This window comes from Gopherus flavomarginatus, chromosome 4 (genome assembly GCF_025201925.1).
Source record: "Gopherus flavomarginatus isolate rGopFla2 chromosome 4, rGopFla2.mat.asm, whole genome shotgun sequence".
In the NCBI taxonomy this organism is placed as follows: Eukaryota; Metazoa; Chordata; order Testudines; family Testudinidae; genus Gopherus; species Gopherus flavomarginatus.
Window position 1 is genome coordinate 139,344,216 of NC_066620.1, and position 23,488 is coordinate 139,367,703.

General features: G+C 40.1%; 1 protein-coding gene across 3 annotated transcripts in view; it reads right to left on the bottom strand.

Annotated features, from left to right (window-relative positions):
- The window catches only part of GRIK2 (glutamate ionotropic receptor kainate type subunit 2), a 595,148-nt gene that overhangs the window by 217,506 nt on the left and 354,154 nt on the right, over positions 1–23,488 (bottom strand). For all 3 annotated transcript variants that reach the window (XM_050949241.1, XM_050949242.1, XM_050949239.1), the window contains one exon: positions 21,788–21,994. In XM_050949241.1, the coding sequence (XP_050805198.1) occupies positions 21,788–21,994 (207 nt within the window). The remainder of the gene's footprint in view (positions 1–21,787; positions 21,995–23,488) is intronic.

Sequence of the window (23,488 nt, forward strand, 5' to 3'; positions counted from 1 at the left end):
AGCAAGGGGATGTAAAGATGGGGTGGGAGGTGCTGCAGTTCAGGTTAAATTCCCCCACCCTCAAATACATTCATAATTTTTTCATCCATCTTCATGACAAAAATATAGAGATGATCTGGTCACAAGATGTGGTATTAATATTTACTGTTATGAGGAAAAGTTCTTGCAGTGTTGTTTTCTACAGTGTACTGGGGATTGACTGAACTTATTTCATTAAGCTTAGATTGTGCGTGAGTTCTTCGCATTTTGGGGAACGGTGCTTACATCTGGCTGCCCTGTGGCAGGGCCGCCCGGGGGGGAGCAAGGGGGGGGGCAAGAGGGGCAATTTGCCCCAGGCCCCGGGCTCCGCAGGGGCCCCCACGAGAGTTTTTCGGGGCCCCTGGAGCAGGGTCCTTCACTCGCTCGGGGGCCCCAGAAAACTCTTGTGGGGCTGGGCCCCGGAGCTTCTTCCGCTCCCGGTCTTCGCTGGCGGGAGAGTCCTTCAGCTCCGGGGCGGAAGGACACCCCCCCCCATCGCATTACCACCGAAGCGGGACCTGCCGCCGAAGTGCAACCCGGTCTTCGGCGGCGGGGGGCCCTTCCGTTCAGGGACCCGCTGCTGAAGTGCCCCGAAGACCCGCGGCCGGGGCCCCCCACCACCAAATTACCGCCGAAGAGCAGGCTGCACTTCAGCAGCGGGTCCCGCTTTGGCGGTAATTCGCTGGCGGGGGCACTTCAGCGGCGGGTCCCAGAACGGAAGGGCCCCCCGCCGCCGAACAGGGCCGGCTCTAGACATTTCGCCGCGTGGGGGGCGCTCTGCCGCTCGCCGGTCCCATGGCTCCGGTGGACCTCCCACCCACCAGAGCTGCCTGCCGCCGATGGCCCCTCTGGGCGGCCCTGCCCTGTGGTTGAGAATTCCTTATTTGTAACCTGTCCTTTACTTCAGATCAGTAGCACGCTTCTAATTTACCATCTGATTGAGACTTTATACATGTGTTTCTCCCATGCCATATACTGAATTACTATGTACTTCTGGTATGCTCAAACTGTATTGCTTCTAGTCCATGATTTTGAGTCTGGCAAGTCTTCTTCTAGAAAGTAGGGGGCTTCCTTATGTTAGCCTGAAATAATTCAAGACATTCTCCCGCTATGATTAACATGCCCTAAGCTTGGGTGTGCCAGTCTGTACATACCATCTCTTCCTGAGTGAAGTTGTGCATGTATGTCCTACCTGGAAGTTCCCATTTGACTTCTGTCAAAAAGTGGCTAGGTGGGCATTCAAGTGGTTGTGTAAATCTGGCTTGTCCATCACAGAAGATCTGGTTCATACCTATTCATTCTGACCAATCTGCTCCACTTCAAAATAGAATGAACTGTTCCACTTAAACATTTTTTTCTCATTACAATTTGGAAGAAAAGAGGATACAATTTTCAACATGTTTAAGTCACTTAGAAAGTAAATGGATCTTAGATGCTTTTGAAAATAGGACTTTTGGCACTTCTGAATATTTTACCTGGAGCACCTTAGGAATCAGCATGAAAAGCAGACCTTTCCTAAAAGGTAACATGCACCTTGCCTGCAAAACCATCTGCAATATGTCTAAATCTTGTTATACAATCCTCCAATACTGTGTCATCAACTCCTCAACAATTTATTTTTTTACCCTTAATGGAATGAGAGCAGGTTCATTCACGTGGTTGCTCTCAGTTACAGCAATGTTCCTATTCATTTACACTTTATTATATATACACTTCTACCTCGATATAACGCTATCCTCAGGAGTCAAAAAATCTTACCGCATTATAGGTGAAACTGCGTTATATCAAACTTGCTTTGATCCACCGGAGTGCGCAGCTCTGCCCCCCCAGGGAGCGCTGCTTTACTGCATTATATCCAAATTCATGTTATATCAGGTCGCGTTATATCGGGGTAGAGGTGTGTATATATATATATATATATATTTGTTATAAAAATATGTAAATCAAACAGTTCAGTCAGGTTAGAAGTGAAACAGATTAATCATCAGTATGACTAGGCAAAAAGTAGAACAATACAACAATGAAGGACAAATACATAGAGACGCATATAGCCAATGTTTAGCCTCTATTAAAAATATGAAACAGATAACTCTAGAGGGAACATAGCTGTAGTTGACAGCAGAAATGTGGAAGAACAGGCTGCTCAGTGCACTAAATTAAAAAGGAAGAAATTTTTTTTTAGGGAATTAGCAACATGTTATAATAGAGGGGACTCTATTGCAACATTCAAATGTGCAGTAGGACGTTTTCTAGAAAGAGGCCAGAGAATAAGAATGTAGAAAATTTGCCGGAAGCAAAAAAGGAGGTGCAAAAAACAAAAGAAATAAGGTTACTGGGATGCCAGACAGGAGCCTGCTGTGCTCATTCAAGTTGGGACAAATGACACTAGAAATGAAAGGTCAGAGTATTTGAAGCTCAGGCTTCCTGAATTACCAATTAGACTGAAAAGTATAAAATGTACAGTGATCTTTTTCTGGCATATTACAAATTATCATACTAAATTATCCTATGGACGCGCCAAGACAGAATTCACACAGAAATAGAATGCTATATCAATGGGATGAAAAAAGCATGCCAACATAATAATAATTGGAAGATTCTGGGAATATTTGCAACAGTAAATACAAAAAGAAAATATATCATAGATACTAACAGTTATGAAGTGGAAGGTGCCTGCGTCAGATTTAGAAAAAATGAATGTGAGGATAATTAGAAAAACTTGATCAGGTGGACATAATATTATTATATATTAAATAGTATGGATCAGTGGCTAGATCTTCCAAAAGGCTTCTGCTGGAGAGATGCCAAAGAAGCTTAAACAATTGAGGATAATTAATGAAAATTACTTTAAGTAAAGAGAAATGATTCAGGCATAAAACAGGAGTGGTTAGTCTACAGGGTAAATAAATGTATACCATGAAATAAAAATGCAGTTTGAACACATGGCCTTCAAATGCAGCTAAACAGATAAATTAAGAAGAAGTAAAATTAAAAACTGTATGATGCTTGCAAAAGATTTCAAACAAGGGTGAGAAAATAAAAAAAAATACTGAAAAAGACAAAATGCAATATTGAAAGTATAGAGAAAGCATACCTACAAGTGAAGAGAACTCCAACTGTGCATTTCTAGTACTACAAATGCAAAGGAGTAGTTAAAATAGAAGCTAAAATGTCAAAGAACAATAAAAAATAAAATATAATTCATAACAGAAATGTGTGAGTATTTTACCAGACCCCCATGTCTACAGGAATTACAAGTAAAAGTGGCAACCAGAACTTACCTACATAGCATGTGGCTACTTGACTGTCACCCTTGGAAATATCTTCCAAATGCATTGAAATACAGTACTGTGACAAATGTGAAATTATCCTCTAGAATGGTTGAAATTTTGATCATGCAACAGTCTAGATCCAATCCAATTTTACCCTGGATTAAGTCTGAATTTTAAATGACCTTCAGATCCAATCATTCGGCATATCAAATCCAGTTGTTTAGACTCCTTGGAGTAAAATATATTATGTATAAGGCCCTACTTCATTCACAATATTGTGGAAATTGAAGACCCTGCAATATTAGGTTTCCACTGCAATTTTAATTTTATTTAGCTTACTTTGCACTGTCCATAATTTTTCACACATTTTGAGTATGCAGTTAGTACTGCACTAACATTCAATGCCTGTAAAATGTGAAAAGAAAGTGACTGAACTCAATTTCTACAGCAGTTGTGTTAAGACTTTTAGTTGTCTGAATTTTATATTGTACTGGTCACTTTTTAAAAAAATGAATATAGGTGCAGCAAACTGGCTACCAAAAAAATTAGCAGGTATAACATAATACTTGAGTGTTTATATCGTTCCAGTAAATTTTTTGTAAACAAATAGGTCAACACTGGCTGTTCCAAATCATCACTATTAGTAAAGATCCATTATTACTTTTCCATGATTTTCCATGTCTTGTTCGCAACTCAGTTGCAAGTACATGAAGATCATCCCGTGATTCAAGTAGGGACTTAATTATGTATTGAATAGAAACTAAGTTCAGTTGTTGAGACCTAAGTCTTATCTGGACCATCTCATGTTCACTATCTACAGGGGGTTAATGAATCACTTTCATACCTGTGTGCCCCCTTTCCCTCCCTTAATGAACATCAGATTGTTGGTTATTATCTATTAGATTCAAAGGGACTCTTCTCCATTCTTTTTCTCTTGATTTGTGCACTAGAAAGATCAATAGCTTCAGCACCACGGATCATGCTCTTCTCTGCTATTTTCTCTCCTCTCTTGACTTCTGTGACACTGTGTTCATTTAGGGTCTCTGTCTATCTTGACAACCACTGTTTCAGTATGTCTTGATTGCAGAACATCTTCCTCTCCCTCCTGTTGGCACTCTTTATATATGCTGGTGGTGACCTCATTACTCATATAGTTTTTGGTTTTTTTTTTAATTTTTCACCAGTATGCAGATGATTCCCAAATCTACTCCCTATCTTCCCCCTCTGTCTAGTCTTGAACCTCCAAATGCTTTTCAATTTGTTCTGTCACCATGCTGAACTCAGTCTCTCAAAACCTGAGCTTTTTATCTTCCCACTCCCCATATCCAATCTCTCATATGTGCTACATTTTTATCACTAAAATCCATCCTTTCCTCACTTCTGCTACACCTTGAATAAAGCTCTCACCTGGGTTACCCTAAATTTCCTCCTTTCAGCCTCCAAAAATGCAGCTGCTAAAGGAATCTTCCTTTTCAACTGACCTTATCACATTACTGCCTCAAAACACACACACACACACACACACACACACACACACCTCCTTGAACCTTGTTCCTGTTCCTCATCCCATATCAAATTCAAGGTTCAGTTGACTTATATCCAGAAGCCTTCCTATCATCATCTCCTAACCAATATTATCCACACACACATCCTTACCAGTTTTTTCTTGTCTTTTCCCATCTTTGTCTTTCTTAAATTGTAAGCTTTTTGGGTCAAGGAAGTGCTTTTTTGGGTCAAGGAAGTGCTCTTGTAAATTTGTGGCAAGATATAGTAAGTAAATTGTAAATAATATTACTTAGCAGCTGTCATAAACAGATAAGAAAAGTTAATAGCACAGAAGTACTTTATATCTCTTTGACTGTAAAGGGTTAACAAGTTCAGTAAGCCTGGCTGTCACCTGACCAGAGGACCAACCAGGAGACAGGATACTTTCAAATCTTGAGGAAGGGAAGTTTTTGTGCTGTGCTGTTAGTTTTGGTTGTTGTTCACTCTGGGGGCTCAGAGTGAGCAGACGTGCAACCAGGTTTCTCTCCAATCTCCCTGATACAGGCTCTTATAAGTTCAGAATAGTGAGTACTAGACAGATAAAGCAAGTCAGGCTTATGTTTGTTTTCTTTATTTGCAAATGTGCATTTGGCTGAAAGGAGTTCAAATTTGTATTTTTGCTGAAAAGATTTTAATTTGCACTTGTATACTTAGGCTGGGAGAGTATTCCCAGTGTCTATAGCTGAAAGACCCTGTACTTATTCCATTTTTTTTAAATGTACAAAGATAATTTTTACTGTTTTTTCTTTCTTTAATTAAAAGCTTTTCTTGTTTAAGAACCTAATTGTTTTTTTATTCTGGTGAGACCCCAGGGGACTGGGTCTGGATTCACCAGGGAATTGGTGGGGAGAAAGGAGGGAAGGGGGAGAGAGAGGCTAAATTCTCTCTGTGTTAGGATTACTGTCTCTCAGGGAGAATCTGGGAGGGGAAAAGAGAAGGAGGGAGGAAGGTGAATTGTCCTCTCTGTTTTGTGATTCAAGGAGGTTGAATCACAGTGATCGTCCAGGGTAACCCAGGGAGGGGAAGTCTGGGAGAGGTAGCAGTGAGGGAAAGGGTTTACTTTCCTTGTGTTAAGATCCAGAGGGTCTGGGTCTTGGGGGTCCCTGGGCAAGGTTTTGTGGGGACCAGAGTGTACCAGGCACTGGAATTCCTGGTTGGTGGCAGCGCTACACGTTCTATGCTGGTAATTGAGCTTAGAGGAATTCATGCTGGTACCCCATCTTTTGGACGCTAAGGTTCAGAGTGGGGAACTGTACCATGACAGCAGCGATGTGCTGCTTTTCATCAAGGAATCTCAAGGTTCTTTACAAAACGTGGGTAGGTATTTTTTTCCCATTTACATGGTAAACTGAATAGAAATGATGTTTAGTAGCGGTAATTGTGATCAAACATGTCAGGGAAAGCTTATGATTTGATTATGTACTGACTCCCACCACCTAAAGTGGAAAGAAAGAAATGAGATACGGCTGATCTAGGAAACAAAAAGATTGAATGGTTTAATCATTCATAGTCTCGAACACAATTGACCCTATCCTGTGAAGCCACTTAAAAAAATAAAGTATATGCATAACGAAATCTAATTGAAAGAACAATGCAGAGTTTTTGCAAGAGCAGCTTTTCTTAAACAATCTCAGACTATCCGGGAATTTAAAAATAAGAATGATACTGGGAACATGTGTGCTGCGATCTACTCTATTTGTTTTACATTTTTTTTGATTTATAAGGAATCTGAGACAGCTTTCTTTTTTCAAAGTACAGTTTCCCATTATAGGCACCTGACTATATTAAGAGATATAAAGATATCATACATAGGATATAGAGATGAATAAAGAAAAGACATTGTTAGGAAAAGGAAAAACCAGGTGTGAAAGAAGCTAGGTCCAGCAGGGACAGTAAGGGTCAGTGCTCAGATATCTCTTATTATCCTTTAATTAGAAAGAGAGAGGAACTGAATATTTAACTGATAGCAAGAAATTGTCATAAGCACTGAATGAAGATGGTAGCATGTGAAATACAACAGGATTGGGAACAACTGAGTAACTGGCTGGTGTATATAGCAAATGAAATGTAATGGGGAAACAGTTGGAAAATTAGAAGAGAGTCAGTCTTAGTATTGACCACCATGGGAAAGACATGCACTGCAATGTTTTCCTCTCAGTTCTAAATAACATAGTACTCACTAGACCATAAAAATAATAAGCACATTCATTTGAAGAACATACACCTCATACATACAGATAACTTTCCTCCCTGGAATAAGACCAGTTAAGTCAACACAATTACACCTGGGACGACTTTGGTGCACTGAGTCTAGATGAAAGACAAACTCTGTTTCTAAAATATATTTGAATGTAAGTACAGGGTTCAGATGATTTTTTTTTTGTTCCTTCTGAGGCATATTTGTAATTATTACCGAGTTCATTGTTCAAGTGAGAATAGTGAATGCAAAGGTGGCTCATGTCAGAAATGATATTTTACAACTGCATAAGTGGCAACTGGCAGCTGCCCTAGTATTGTAAGTTATAGCACTGTTTGCTTTCTACAGTTAGAAGCTGTACATAGCTAACTTCACTTTTGAAGTATGAGCCATAATTGACATTATAGGTACTGCCAACCCCACAGGTGAAAAAAAAAATCATGTGTCAGATCCCCCAAATCAAGAGATTTAAAAAAAAACAAAAAATGCGTAGTTTGTGTTTTTTAACTGCCCCAGCCCATCCGCAGTGTGTGTGCGCGTGCGAGAGAGAGAGAATTAGTATTTTTCATTCTCCCAAATGTATTGGGAAACGTGATTTCGGATGCCACTGCAGGAGCTCTCACCCCAACATCTGGAGTCGCAACATCTGCCTGTATCCAGCCCAGCAATTCATTCTGCCACCTCAACTTCCAAATCAATCCCATCCCTCAATTCCCTGCATCAGTTCTGGCCCTACATCTGATTTCCCATCCCACCCCGCATCAGTTTTGCCTGTCCCATTGCCCCACATCTGCCACTGCCCCCCATTATTTTGCCCTCTCCAGTTTCCTCCCACCCCCAGATCAATTCTGCCCCCACATCACTTCAGTCACCTCATTCCCAGCTCTGCTCCTCCTGGGGTTCTTCACACCTCTCCAAGGCCTAGGGAGACTGAAACAGTTTCCCCTTCTCCCTCCTTCAGGCTGGGGGAAGCAGCTCCCTCTCAGGCCAGTGCAGCAAAGAAGGAGAGAGGAGCTGAGGAGCCCTCCCATTGCTCTCCGAAGGGAAAAGGGGAAGCAGGGAGCAGAGCTGCACTGAGCTGCTGGGCCCTTTCTGCTCCTTCCTTCCCTCTCTCCTTCTGTGAGAATCACGCGGGGTTGCTGAAGTGAGGGGGGGAAGAGTGCAGCCTGTTTCCTGCAGCAGCTGTGATTGGCTACTCTAACCCCAGGAGGCTTGCACATGGGGCACGTAGGCCAGAGGGGATTGCCTCCAGGCAGGACTGAAGCTTCTCATGTCATTGCCAGATGGGCTCTACCCGTGTAAAAATCACATCATGTGCAAAAATATCACAAGAGTCGCAAACACTGTCCTAGCTCCATAGTCTTGAGTTTTCTCAATAAAAATGTGGGTATGCAAGGAGGTTAATCACATAAAAATGGATATATTCTTGTTTTAGGATGATGGTCAAGTGCCACAGGAGCATCTTCCCTTCATATGGAATCCTCTCTAGCAGGATTTTGAAAATCTGAGGCAAACTGCGTGAATATGGATGCTACAGATAAATATTACTTAAATCAATTACATTCTATTTTATCCAGTTTGCATGCCTACCTTTTTTTAAAAAATTGCTTCTAATTATCCTTGTTTTATTTTAACAATCATTTGCTGAATTTCATAGAAAATTGATTTTAATAAAAAGGATCAGTTTTTATCTGTTTTACTAGTGGCCATGTTTTCCTGCATAAGAGTTTTCTGCAATTTATACATTAATAGGAAAGAAAAGCCTTAAAATGAAAAGACTTTTTAAAATGTATTCTGCATAGTACTGCAAAATTAAGTGTTCCATGACTGCAGGATTTTTTTTAAATTAGATTTTAAAGGCAAAATTTTAAGATACTGCCAAATAAATTGCAACAATAGAACTGCTCTGTGTTTATGGATGCAAATGTGTGTGAACAAATCAGGTACCTGAATAAAGTAAATACTACTTTGATCACACAAATATCAGTTTGCACAAATAAATGAAGGGTCTAATTTCTCTAAACAAGCATGTTTATTTTGCAGATGCAAATAAGATTCCAATGACAGAAACTTTGACCTAACATCATTTTTTTTAAAAGACTATCTAAGTGCTAAAAAGATAGATTCGATGATTATTTTACAGTGCCTAAAATGGTGTTAGACTTTACAGTAGATGAGACATTCCCTCCCCAGGAAAGCATATATCTTGATTTCAGCTATGCTGTGATTCTGGAGCTAAGAGAGGAAGGATAGGATTGATATCAATTACAGTATGCAGTTCCTGAGTGCAAGCATGGTGATAAGGATTTTTTTGTTTACATAAATAGAGAGAAATGTCAAAGTGTGTGTGTCATTACTGGCTAATTTCTTGCAGCCATTAGGGTACAAATGAATGTTTATGAAAGTTTATCTCAGGAAAGGGTAGTGACGAGTAGAGAAAATCAGAACTTATGAAAATGTTTGAAAGGTTTGGGTTTTGTTTTAATGCAGAATTAAAACAAAATTTCAAATCCTCAAAAGTTGTGGTGAAACAGAGTTTCTGTCCCACAATCAGTACCAATGACTAAGGCTGGTTGAAAATTTTCTGATAAACCTTTTCTTTGATGGAAAATTAGGATTTGAAAAAAAAATTATGGGAAGTGTCTGCTTTCCTCAATTTTTAAAAAATATTCATCCGGAATCAAAAAAAAACCCCTACATTTTGTTCATGTTTTGTCTGAAAATTGTTAAGTTTTCATGTTTTTTATTTTTCCAAAAGAAGTTGAAAGTTTCTGTTGAAAATATGAGTGATTTTTACTGACATTTTCCATGGGAGGAGAGGGAGGGCACAAGACAATCAAAAGCCGCTCATTTTCCAACCCACTATATCGGTGATCTTTTGAATCAATTCAGGATAGATGCACCATGTGGAAAAATTATGTATGGTTATGGAGGATATGAACAAATGGGACTGTAAAGACTGAACATGAACGTAATGTGATAAGAGACAAGAGTCTCTTAGATAAGTAGGGAGTGGCAAAAAAACCCCAAAACCCTGATTTTTAGCAATGTGGAACAAGTAGCAAGATTTGAACACAGTCCATACATGAAGAAAGAGGGCAAAGAAGACAGGAAGATGTCTAAGATTAGTCCTATGTTATGGATATGAGTGATGGGGAAATGTTGGTTTTGTCATCAGAGGTAGGAAATGGAGGAATGGAGAATGTAGATGAAAGCTAATGAGCTACGTTTTGGTCATATTAAGCTGAAGCTGACAATGAGACAGCCAAAAAAATGTTGGAGATGGAAGTTTAGCTGGAGAAAGACAAGTCAAGAGAATAACAGAGATGGAATTTAAAACCTCTTTTACATCATGGTTTATGGAATATTTAGATAAGTTTAATGTATTGAAGTCAGCAGGATCTGATGACATTCATCCTAGGATATTTAAGGATCTGTTGTAGCAACACTGAAACCATTAGTATCTTTAAGAACTCAGAGTACAGACAAGGTCCCAGAGGACTGGAAAAGGGCAACCATAGTACCTTATCTTTACAAAGGGGAACAAAGACAACCCAGGACAGCCTAATTTCAATACTGGAAAGATACCGGGACATATTATTAAGCAATCAACGTGAAAGCATCTAGAAGATAATAGAGCTATAAGTAATAGCCAACATGGATTTGTCAAGAGCAAATCATGCCAAAGCAACCTAATTTCTTTCTTTGACAGGGATATTGGATGGGGGAAATCTGAAGACATGATATATCTTGATTTTAGTAAGGTTTTAGATATAACACCACATGATATTCTCATAAGCAAACTAGAGGAATGTAGTCTAGATTAAACGACTATAAATGGGTGCAAAACTGATTGAAAGACCATACTCAAAAAGCAGTTATCAGTAATTTGCTGTGAAGTTGGGGGAGGGATATATTGATTGAATGCACCCTTGTATTCACATCCTACACACTATTGTAATAATCTTTGTACAATGTGAGGTGACATTTGAAAACTAATAACTCACTGGTCAATAATATCATGATGAAGTGTATGCAGCAACATTCTGTGTAAACTTATGAATGTAAGTTGAAATTATGACTGAAATGTGGTTTCCTGTCAAATCTAGGGAGAAGATACCTGTTTCTCAAAAACAAAGGACAACCTGATACCGCCAGCCAGGAACAGATGATCCTAACATTTTAGTAAACAACAGCATGGAACCTCCTTCACCACAAGACTCCATTACTCCAACCACACAGTGGGAATGAATGGTAGCTAGTGGTAACCCTCAGGAAAGTACATTTCAAAGGGTAACTGTACTATTAAGTAGGAGGCTAACCCACCCTTAGGTATCTCTCCCTAACTAGTTCTCTTTCTTTTTCACCTAAGACAAAGGAAGCCACCATTTGAGTTGGGGAGAGATCCTGACCTGAAATTTGGTCAGCACTGTGGTTGGAAGCATGTGGTAAGAATTTTATCTTAAACCAAGTCTAGATTGTTAAAATTTACCACTAGAAAGCATTTTATCTTTATTTCTTTCATACTCACTTCTGACTTTAATGCCTTGTATTTGTACTCGTACTCACCTAAAATCTATCTCTTTGTAGTTCAATAAACTATTAGTTTATTCTTTAATTGAAACTAATCCAGTGCTGTGTTTAAACTGAACTGTGTGGATAACTCCATTTAAAGCAGAAAATTGTTGTATATGCAGCAAAGAATCCTGTGGCACCTTATAGACTAACAGACGTTTTGGAGCATGAGCTTTCGTGGGTGAATACCCACTTCTTCAGATGCATGTGGTGCATCTGAAGAAGTGGGTATTGACCCACGAAAGCTCATGCTCCAAAACGGCTGTTAGTCTATAAGGTGCCACAGGATTCTTTGCTGCTTTTACAGATCCAGACTAACACGGCTACCCCTCTGATAATTGTTGTACATGGATCTCTTACAGTGGCAACGAATCGCCAATATGTGGACTGTCCAGGAGAGGGCTGAACAGCGCAGAACACACATTTTGGGCACAAGATCTGGGACTGGAAGTGTGTTGGGGTCACCCTGCAAGTGTGCTGGCAGGCTGTAGCTACACACACACACACTCAGCGTGTGACCTAAATGCTGTTTGTGAGGGGCCCAGTTTGGGAGTTACAGCAGCAAAGCATTCTAAAGTACTGCAAGGCAGGTAGTTAAAAGTCCATCACCAGTCTGGATTGCACCCTGGAACATCATACATATCTACTGGGGTCCCACAGGAGCTCGTCCTGAGTTTGGTATTATTGGATATTTTCATTAATGACTTGGATAACTAAGTAGAGAGTATACTTATAAAATATGCAGATAACTTCAACCTGGGAGGGGTTGCTAGCACTTTGGAGGAGAAGATTAGAATTCAAAATGATCTTGATAAACTAGAGAATTGGCCTGAAATTAGAGAAAATTCAGTAAAGACAAGTGCAAAGTACTACATTTTAGATAGGAAAAATCCAATGCACACCTACAAAAGGGGGAATAACTGGCTAGGCAGAAGTACTGCTGAAAAGGTTCTGTGGGGTATAGTGGATCACAATTGAATATGAGTCAAAATGTAATGCAATTGCAAAAAAAAGGCTAATATTCTGGGGATGTTATTATTAAATATAATTAAAAGGAATGTTATATGTAAAACACAATAGGTAATTGTCCTGCACAACTGCACACTGGCAACTCCTCAGCTGGAGTATTATCTCTAGTTTTGGGCACTTTAAGAATGATGTGGACAAATTGGAGAGAGTTCAGAAGAGAACACCACAACTGATAAAAGGTTTAAAACACCTGACCTATGAGGAAAGATTAAAAAAACTGAGCATGTTTAGTCTTGAGAAAAGAAAAGTGAGTGGGTGACCTGATAACAGTCTCCAAATATGTTAAGTGTTATAAAGCAGATGGTAATCAGTAATTGTTCTCCACGTCTACAAAAGTTCGGACCAACAAGTAACAGGTTTAATCTGCAGCAAGGGAGATTTCGATTAGATATTTGGGGAAATAAAACAACTTTCTAATTATAAGGATAGCTACTTACTGGAATAGGCTTCCAAGAGATGTTGTGCAAGCCACGTCACTGGAGGTTTTTAAGAACAGGTTAGACAAACATCTGTCAGGAATGGTCGAGGTGTACGTGGTCCTACCTCAGCAAAGCGGGTTGCACTAGATAAACTCTCAAGATCCCTTCCAGCCCTACATTTCTATGCTTGCCATCTATTCATATTTTCTGATATTTCAGCTACATTGTTTGACAACATTTTTAGTCCATGTTGCGGATAATTAGTTGGTCTGTCTTTCTTCAGCTGCTTGGATGATGCATTAAAATAGGAGACACACAGCATTTTTTCTATTTAAATTACTAGTTCCAAGCTTAGTTAGTGTAATTGCAATGAATATGCAAAACATAGATGCAAGAGATTCACCTAATCTTAAGAAGTAAAAGTAGATGATTTGAATCTTGGGTGATGATCCCAACTCATAGCATGTGATACCAGTTTATTATTTTATTTAATCATTATCAGTTTAATCCTTTTCTCTCACCACTGATGTGCTTAATATTTGCTATATATTCAAGCACACTAAAGACATACTGGAAATCTTTTATTTTAGAAACCTCAATAGTGTCATTTTCCAGAGTAATTTTTCTTTTGCTAACTCACTGGTGGCATCCCACATAAACTAAGCTACCTAGCATACTTATATATAGTGTCCTACCAAATTCACTGTTCATTTTGGTCAATTTCATGGTGAGAGGATTTTTAAAAATCATAATTTTCACGATTTCAGCTATTTAAAACTGAAATTTCAGGAGTTGTAATTGTAGGGTTCCTGACCCAAAAAGGAGTTGGGGGGGCGGGTGTGTGTCACAAGGTTATTGTAGAGGGGAGTGTGGTACTGCTGCCCTTACTTCAGTGCCACCACCACCAGCAGCATGGTATGGTATTCCCACCCTTACTTCTGTGCTGCTGTTGGAAGGACACTGCCTTCAGGGTTGGGCATCTGGTCAACAGCAGCCACTCTCCAGCCACCAAGCTCTGAAGGCATCACAGAAGTACAGGCAGCAATACTGTGACCCCCTACAATAATTTTGTCATCCCCCTGCAAATCCCTTTTGGGTCAGGACCCCCAATTTGAGAAACTCTCCATAAAAGACCAGATTTCAGTCTGTGATGCATTTTTCATGGCCGTGAACTACTTATATAGCAGGTATAAAATGAATACTATTTCTCATCCAACATATGGTCATGACAGTAGAAAACCAAGTTACTATGCTGTAGGTCTAATTTGCCAAACTCATAATGGTCTACCAAGTAACTCAGTTCACACAGGAAGTGACATACTCTGTCTCTTTGGCTCAGTAACTCCTTTTGTACCACCAGGCTTTACAGGATAGAGGCAAAAGTATCTTCCTGAGAAGTATCCTTGTCAATTTTTGAAGCTGAACGCCATACAGTAGCAACTGTCAATGAGAAATACGGGTATATTGGAAGAAGAGAATACATACCAAGTTAAACTGGTAAATTACACAGAAGAAAAAAAAGTCCAGTCTGAGAAAAGTTGATAGAGAAAGATTTTATGTTCCACCTAATAAGAAAGAATTCTATAATGGAACAGTGAATCTTCTCTGGGGAAATATTTTGACAATGGCCTAACAACAATATTTTGTATGTGATAATATATGTGTGTGTACCAATATATTCATTTCTGGGAAGATTTTCAGAAGCACCAATAGCAGTTAGGCACTTAACTCCCACTGAATGTCAATGCGAGCTAGGTGCTTAACTGATAATTTGTGCCTTTGAAAATCTCCCCTCTTAAACCACGGCCTCCACTGAGAAATAGTGAAGAAGGTGTCTAGAAGAAAGTGCTATGGGGCAGACAAAATACCTCCAAGACCACAGCAGGGAGGAGGGGGGAACACAGAAGGGGGTCACAATACATCAATGCACATGTCATCCTGGAAGGGCACAATGAGTGGGGTCCTGCAGGAATCACTTCTGGGTCTCTCAGGGATCACTTTTCTTCAATATCTTCATCAATGATTTAGATAATGGCATACAGAATACACTTATAAAGTATGCAAGTGATACCAAGCTGGGGCAGGTTGCAAGTGCTTTGTAGGATAGGATTATATTTAAAAATGATCTGGACATACTGGAGAAATGGTCTGAAGTAAATAGGATGAAATTCACTAAGGACAAATGCAAGTACTCCACTTAGGAAAGAACAATCAGCTGCATACATATAAAATGGGAAATGACTACCTAGAAAGGAGTACTGTGGAAAGCAATCCAGGGGTCATAGTGGATCACAAGTTAAATATGAGTCAACAATGTAAAGCTGTTGCAAAAATAGTGAACATCACTCTGGGATGTATTAGCAAGACTGTTGTAATCAAGACATGAGAAGTAATTCTTCTGCTCTACTCCACACTGATTAGACCTCAACTGGGTGCCACATTTCAGGAAAGATGTGAACAAACTGAAGAAAGTCCAGAGAAGAGCAACAAACATGATTCAAAAAGTCTAGAAAACATGACCTACGAGGAAAGATTGAAAAAATTGGGTTTCTTTAGTTTGGAGAAGAGAAGATTGAAGGGGGACATAATAAGAATCTTCAAGTACTCAACAGGTTGTTATAAAGAGGAGGGTGATAAACTCTTCTCCTTTACCCCTGAGGATGTTCTAGATTATACTTAGGATCCTAGATATTCTGCCATGAGTGCATAGAATTGGACTAGATCTTAAAGTCCCTTCCAATCCTACAATTCTACGGTGAAACATATATTAGTTAATGCAGAGGGGAAGAAAGTGTAATGTAGGGTTCCCACCTCCGAGGTACAAAAAACTTGGACATCCAGGATGATCTTGAGCACAGAAAATGGGTCAGATGGCACTCTATAGTGAGCACTCTCACAGGTTTCCCAAAACAACAATCTCAAAAAAGGGCTGATCCTGGGAAAACCTGGATGGGGACAAGCCTAGACGAAGGCCCCATCCTTATGTTTTCCAAAATATCTAGCCCCAGTATTGGTGCGAAGACTCCCTGGCTGAAATTTTCATTAATGCAAGATGTGTGGCTAAATCTTCTTACATTGATTTTAAAATCTCAACCTCTAATCTTTGCACATTGAAATTGCAAAGACAAAGATTGTGACTGGCCTTGCACATGCACAAAATGGGTGAGAAAAGGCTCTGTGAACACCTCCTTGTGAAGCTGTGCAAAACAAGGCACAATCTGTCCATAAGTGTTTTATTTTAAATCTTGAATAGCAACATTTACAAAAGTTCAAACGATGCAATCAAATTGAATGAATAGAAAAAAACACCGGACAGAGAAAGTAGATAAGTCACTCCTTAATAAAAGAAGCAAACATCTAAATATCGACTTAGCTGAATTCAGCAATAGAAGAGTGTCTGTCCAGCCTCTATATAATGATATGAACAGCTAAATCCAAGACATTGATGGGAATAAATAACGGTTTGCCGCTCCAGTCCAATAGGGGCTGCGGGAAGCGACACGGGCCGAGGGATGTGCTGGCTGCCACTTCCCGCAGCCCATTGGCCTGGAGCAGTGAACCATGGCCAGGGGGAGCCACAATCGGCTGAACCTGTGGACGCGTCAGGTAAACAAACTCGCCCAGCCCACCAGGGTGCTTATCCTGGCAGGCAGCGTGCCAAAGGTTGCCAATTCCTGCTGTACAGTATGATCGTGGTGTTATTTTGGTTAATCATTTTATTTTATTTTCTGTTTAAATCAAATTAGAATTATGTTTTTGTTTCCACACATTCCCCTTCGTTATGTTGCAGTGTTTGGGTGGATGCTGTCTTCGCAGGAGGGTACATTTATTTGGCTGTTTGGGCTAGGATGGTAGATATGTATTCATATGTAGCTGAGACTAAAAGCCTCACCAATGAGACTGTTTGGAGTCTTTCCTAGCCCTAGCACTTTCCACAGGAGTAGAGCATAGGCTGGCGCGAGCTACATGTCTTGGCCTGGATGGTGCATCTTGCTGGGTAGCCATTTTGATCTCTGCGTCTACCAGCCAAGACAAAGATTGGCTTGTGCTCAGGCTAAGCAGCCTCAGCCACGCTGTAGTGCTGAGGGTTTGGCTACAGTTGCAGCTGTACAGCGCTGGGAGTTAAAGCTGTCTTCGTACAGTTGTGTAGGGAAAGCGCTGCAGTGTGGCCACACTGACAGCTACCAGCGCTGCGGTGTGGCCACATTTGCAGCGGTGTTGGAAGTGGTGCATTATGGGCAGCTATCCCAGCGTTCAAGTGGCTGCCGTGTGCTTTTCAAAAGAGGGGGGTGGGGTGGAGTGTGACAGGGAGCGTGGGGGAGACAGAGAGAGTGGATTTTGTGTCAGCTCCCTGCCTTGCAAGTTTTAAGGACTTGAAGATACACAGCACCAACCTTCAATCATTTTAAAAGTTTTGACCCCTTCCCCCACCCCTCTCTCATTCACTAAATGCAAATAGCCTTCAGCCCAAATAAGCAGCTGCTCCAAAACGGACCCCCACTTCCCCCATCTGGGCTGCTTCTCTCCTCAAGCAAACGCTAGCTGTGGACATTCATCCTCCTGCCTGCCTCAGTCACAGCAAACAGTAGCTGTGTTTGGTTTTCAGATAAGCAGATCTGGGAGCCCCGAGTTCACAACAAAACAAAGAGAGGCATCACAACAAAACAAAGAGTGTTATCTTTACTTAAAAAGCATTATGGGAAGGTTCCGGAGGTCAGTTACAGAGTAGTAAGATTAATCACTGTTTACACTGGCACCCCAGCGCTGCAAAAGCAGCACTGTTCTCTTTATTCCTCTCATTAAGGTGGAGTACAGCCAGCACTGTAGCCAAGGAGATACAGCACTGTATGTGTCTTGCAAGTGTGGACGGGGAGTAAGTTAAAGCGCTGTAAAGCCACCACCAGCGCTGTAACTCTCAAATGTAGCCAAGCCCAAAGATTACGCTCACTTGTTTCCTTCATTTGCTTACATACTTGTTTATTTAATGAAATTGCGGTCTATGTCCTATAAATTATCCCTAGTCTGTGAGGTGCCTTCGCCAGGGGATTCTCAGAATGTCTGGAAATCATTCAGGGCATTATGGGTGTCACTCTAAACAAATAATCTGGATGGGAGGTCAATGGATGGTTACATGCAGAAAGAACAGGCTGCTGTAAACATAGATGGAGGAACTAAACAGAAAGGATGACTATAAAGTGATTCACATTGAAGTGGCAGAGGGAGATGATCATATATAATCGTTTTCTACCTTGATGTCTCTACACTAAATAGTTGGGGCACTTCTCATATCTAAAATATTTGCTTACTAATTATATAGTATACACATACATACACAGACTCACTGAGACAGATATATAAAATAGAGCTACAGAGGGATGAAGTTAAAATATAGAGAATAATGACATACATAGAAAGATAAGAATAGGCATAAAAACACAGAGAGAAATGAAGAAAGCAATTACACTGGTTGAAAATATTCAGTCAAAATGTTTTTTGACTGAAAATTAGGGTTTTGAATAAATGAATTATTTTGTGACAGATGTCCGCTTGCCATAGGGGGAAAAAATGCTTTTGAAGAAACAACAAAAAAAAAACCCACAACACCCAAAACCTGAAAGTTTGGCCCAACACAAAAAAAAAAAAAAAAAAAAAAAAGATAGTGATTCAGGAATACTGTTGTGGTGCATCATGGGAGTTGCAGTTTGGGTGCCTGTCACTGGGTGATACTGGCCCTTTATGAGGGAGCATGGCCAGTGCACCTGTGACTAATCATCTGCCTCCTAACTGGGCGTCAAAGAGGGCACCCAGGCCTTAGAAGGGAGAGAGATCTGGTGAATCAGAGCTGCCTGTCTCAGTCAGGAAAAGGGCAGGTGAGAGGTGCCAGAGATCAGGGGGACTGTGGAAGGTCCCTTAAGAAACCTGTAAGTGGTTTCTGGGGTAAGGCTGAAGCAGCTAGACCTCCCCAAGCCAGAGAACCAGAGCAAAAAGGGCTGCAGAGGGCTGAAGGTGAGGGACTAACAGACGGAGTTGCCTGCAGACTTCTAAGCTGGAGTGTGAAGCTGAGAGCTGGAGAGGACTGATGCAACAGACGAGTTTACCCCCTTATATCTCCATGCTGGATAGCTGGAGCAAGAGGGCTGGAAAGGACTGAGGAGCTCCCCTGCTGAACTCTCAGCAGAGAGGCTGTGGGGGTCTCCACTGGCAAAAGCCGGATTGCACTCCAGTTGAAAGGGCTGGGGTTGCTGTTCTGTTAAAATGACAAGAGATGACTGAAAAAAAGCCCAGGCATGGTGAAAGATGCCAGAAATGTAGCATGTGGTTCATCAGGGGACTAGATGTTGTATGATTTTAAGGGGGGAATAAATTGTCTGTGTGTGGGGACTTTTGTTATGGACTATTTGGACTATGTTGTAATAAACCATCCCCGATGAGAGATTATTGAGACAAGAAATCTTATGTCAGAGTATTGGGGATTCTGTTTGAGGGAAAACTAGCACAGGTGCACCTGCTGTGCCATGGCCTCCTGCAGGAGACTGGCACATGACAGTGCCTCAGGCCCCTGTTCTCCGCTATATGTCGGGTTCCCAGTTGCACTGTACCTTCCATGATGCATGTGGTGATTCGGAAACTGTGTGATGGTAAGGGGCAGGGTTCAGCAGCCCGGAGGTTCACTTCTAGTTCATGTCTTATATTCCTAAAAGCTCAAGCTTCAAGGTTTCAGCCAGCTCCCTGCACGCTCACATTTTATTTTCACCCAATATATTCTGGGAAGGTTTTATTTTTTTTTTTATCTCCTTCTTCTGAAGCATCAGAGATGGCCACGACTAGAGATGGGACAGTGCACAGGGAGGGCCAGTGCTCTGAGGTGGCACCAAGCATTCTTTCTCTCAGGTTCTTGGCTGTCTAGTTCTTACTCACATGTTCAGGGTCTAACTGGTCATTTTAAGAGGGATTGCAGAGGAATATTCTCTCAGGTCAGATTGGCTAAGGCCTTGGGGGATTTTTATCTTCCTCTGCAGCATGTGGGTGCAGCACTTGCCAGGATTATCTGGGTATTTCTCAATCATTTCCATGCCGTTGTGGGCTCTTGGCCATCAGAGCACCTCTGGTCCCTTCAGTTCTCTGCCTGTGACACATAATAATCTAGTCTCCTGTGGGCTGTAATACTTTGATCTAATTTCAACTGTTGGGTTTAGTGTGCAGGTGGTAGTGGTGGCCTACTGGATATACAGGAGGTCTATATATACAGGATGATCTGGTACTCCCTTCTGGCCTTAAGATCTGTTCACTCTGAGATCAAAAAGTCAAAATTTTCCATGGGAGGAGGGGGGATATTGTTCCAACCAGTGAATGAGCTTGAGGCCGCATGGGTAAAAACAGTTATTGAGTTTGTGATATATCATCTGAAGGGAGTGACAGGAGCAGCCCCAGCTCTAACCTTTTTATTTCAGTGCCAGGATTTCTTCAGACATGTCTTAGGACATGTCTACACTGCCCTGTAGTTTGGACTATAGGAGTGTGAATAGCAGTGTGCACTGAAATTCTGCACTGTTCTTCCCCTGTGTGGATGCTGCAGGCACAAGATAAAAGGTTCCTACTTTGCATTAACATAGTTCTCTTCAAAACAGGATTACATTATAACTTAAGAGAACGGTGTTAAAGTAATACTTATAGTAAATCTGAATATCTTGGCAATTGTTCTCACTGGCTTGTGAACTTCTTAGGCAAACAGAGGCAGGATAGGCTCAAATCGGTCAAAAACTCTGTTCTTGCTTCAGCAGATCCATGCATTTTCCCAGTGTCAACCTGAAAAGGTATGACTGGAGCTACAGAATAGTTGTCTTAGCTTTTGGTTGTATTAAATCAAATTGAGGTACAGGTTTATTTGGTTTATTTCAAGTGGCTTTGATCAGATGTCTGGATATTGAGCAATTTACCAAAATCAACAAACACACAGAAGTTAGAGACAATTGCGTAATTTGCAAACAGACTAAACTCCATTTCCAAGAGACCAAATTCAATTGGCACCACCAACTGAGAAAGTATGTTTTAAAGGCCAGAGAAAAGGGATGCCTGACTTATTCAATTACAAACAATTGCCAGTAATGATATCTGTTTTGACTCAGATTGAATTACCCTGCTGCTTCAGTGTGCATTGATGTTTCTGTCTTACGGTCTGGACTTTACAGCAGATTTTTAAGGAGAAAAGACAGGGATCTGCTCAATGTATGTTAATGAGAGATAATACTGCATATTTCAAAGGTTATATAGGGATTCCTCTGGGACATAGTATCAAATCCCCTGCCAGAAAAGCAGGGCTGATTGCTCTTGAATGATTAAGTTAGTGACTATCATATTGCTTTTCACAAGGGAAATACATTGCTCCTAAGAAATCATTGTGGATGCTATCTATTCTACATTTAGATTTGGAAATGATTCATGTAAGCATGAAGCTCTTTCCATTAGGAAGACAAAAACAGAGATGCAAAATAAATAGCCTATGTTTAATGATACATTTTAAAAACTGGAAAGACTCATCTTTAAGGTATTTTTTTTAAAGTATAGTGACTTGTTGGCGTAGACAATCTCAGCATACCATTGACATTAACATACACTATTATCACAATCTATCCATGTAAAAAAAGCAATCAGTAACCTGCAGGATCTTGTTAAATGTTGCTCTCACTTAGATTTCAATAAGATAGCAGACAAGCTTCCAAAAAGGAACTTACATGATCGATTAGTTCACGAACCATTCCATTCCATTGTCCACTGGCATCATCCTGGGCTCCATATTTGCCATCCTCCACTAGCCTAATTTCATAGGTAAATCCAAGGATGGTAGCTAGCTCCCTGAGGAGGTCAATGCAATATCCCTCAAATCGATCATTCCCATAGAGAGGTTTGTCAGATTTCTTGAACATCACATATGGCTCTTCCTGTAAGTGAAGGCACAGAGAGGGAGCTTCAGTGATTATCTATTTGTGTAAAGTTGTTAATATATTACCACACACAGACAGAGGTGAACTTTAAAAAGAAATTCCTGTTGTCTTCCCTCTATCAAGGGAAAATTTACTTTGGATTACTCAAAACGCTCTCATCTTTAAGTGAAAAAAAATGAGCCAATAGTGAAGCCACATATTCAATGCAGCTGCACCCTACCTAATCTGAAATGTGTTCTCTATCAAATTGCTTATTAATGTCCAATGTATTACTTGTGTAGAATACTGTAAACTGCTTAAAATGAAAGCATTCTAACAATGTGGTTATTTGGCAATTGAAAAACTAATAGTTTTAATTCAGAATGTAAATCAAGAGTGGTAAGTATTGCATGCTATTTTTTTTTGTATAAGTGTGGATGTTAACTGCTTTGGCAATTGTTTTTTTAAATAAGCAGGTAGAAAACCTTTTAAAACACAAATCAGTATATTCTGCTCTGCTCCATCAAGTTATATATCTTGCTGTTTAGGAGACTGCAGAAAGCCCATGAAACCATTAACACAAAAAAATAAATTTAAAAAAATTAAGTCCATGGAAACTGAATTTTAATTCCTTCAAACCTTCAGCTCGGATATTTAATTGTAAGGTTAGGATGTGACTGAAGATTTAGGTAGATGTTTATTGCATTAAGTGGTATATAGAAGACAGTCAACACTTTAAAATAATTGGCGGATCATTAGTAATTTATTTCGTAGGAAACTAATGTCTAGTACTATGCTGAACTTCTTGTTATGTTTTGTATGCAGAATAAATGTAGCTTTCATTACATGTAATGCTGGAAGGGAAAACAAATACCACACCAATAATTTTCTATTACCAACCTCCAGTTTCTTTTTGAAACAGAATAGGTTAAATACATGAGCTCAAGCTTTTCTCCTGTTTTAGAACCTTTCTCCATTTTATACAAGAATAAAAAATAACCACAAAGTAAGGCAAGAAAAATTGCACCAGATGCAATTACTGCACCAGACATAAGACTCAATGAATAATAAGATAACTCTACTGGGTAACTTTATAAAATTCATACAGTACTAAACCTCTGCATCAGCACTCACTGGGGTTAAAGACACCTCATTCTACTGGCACTTGGCAGCTGTAATAAGAGTCTGTCAGCATTTTCACTATAAACCCCATTTTTGAGGAGTCCCATCATTGATCCATTTAATTTGCATAACGCTGAAACTTTTGCACATATGATTTTAGCCCAGATAAATGGATATATGAGAGAGAGAGAGAGAGAGGTTTGTTGTAGTTAGAACAAAACATGTTCAGAATGTATGTTGTTGTAGTGGGTTTTTTTTTGTTTTTTTTGTTTTTTTTGTCATCCAGTGTATTAAAAAGATCAATATTTGTTTTCTCCAAATTGTCATATTATGATGCTATTTCACACATTTCTACTTAAAGAAATAAATTTAGGGCCTGATCTGGCAAAA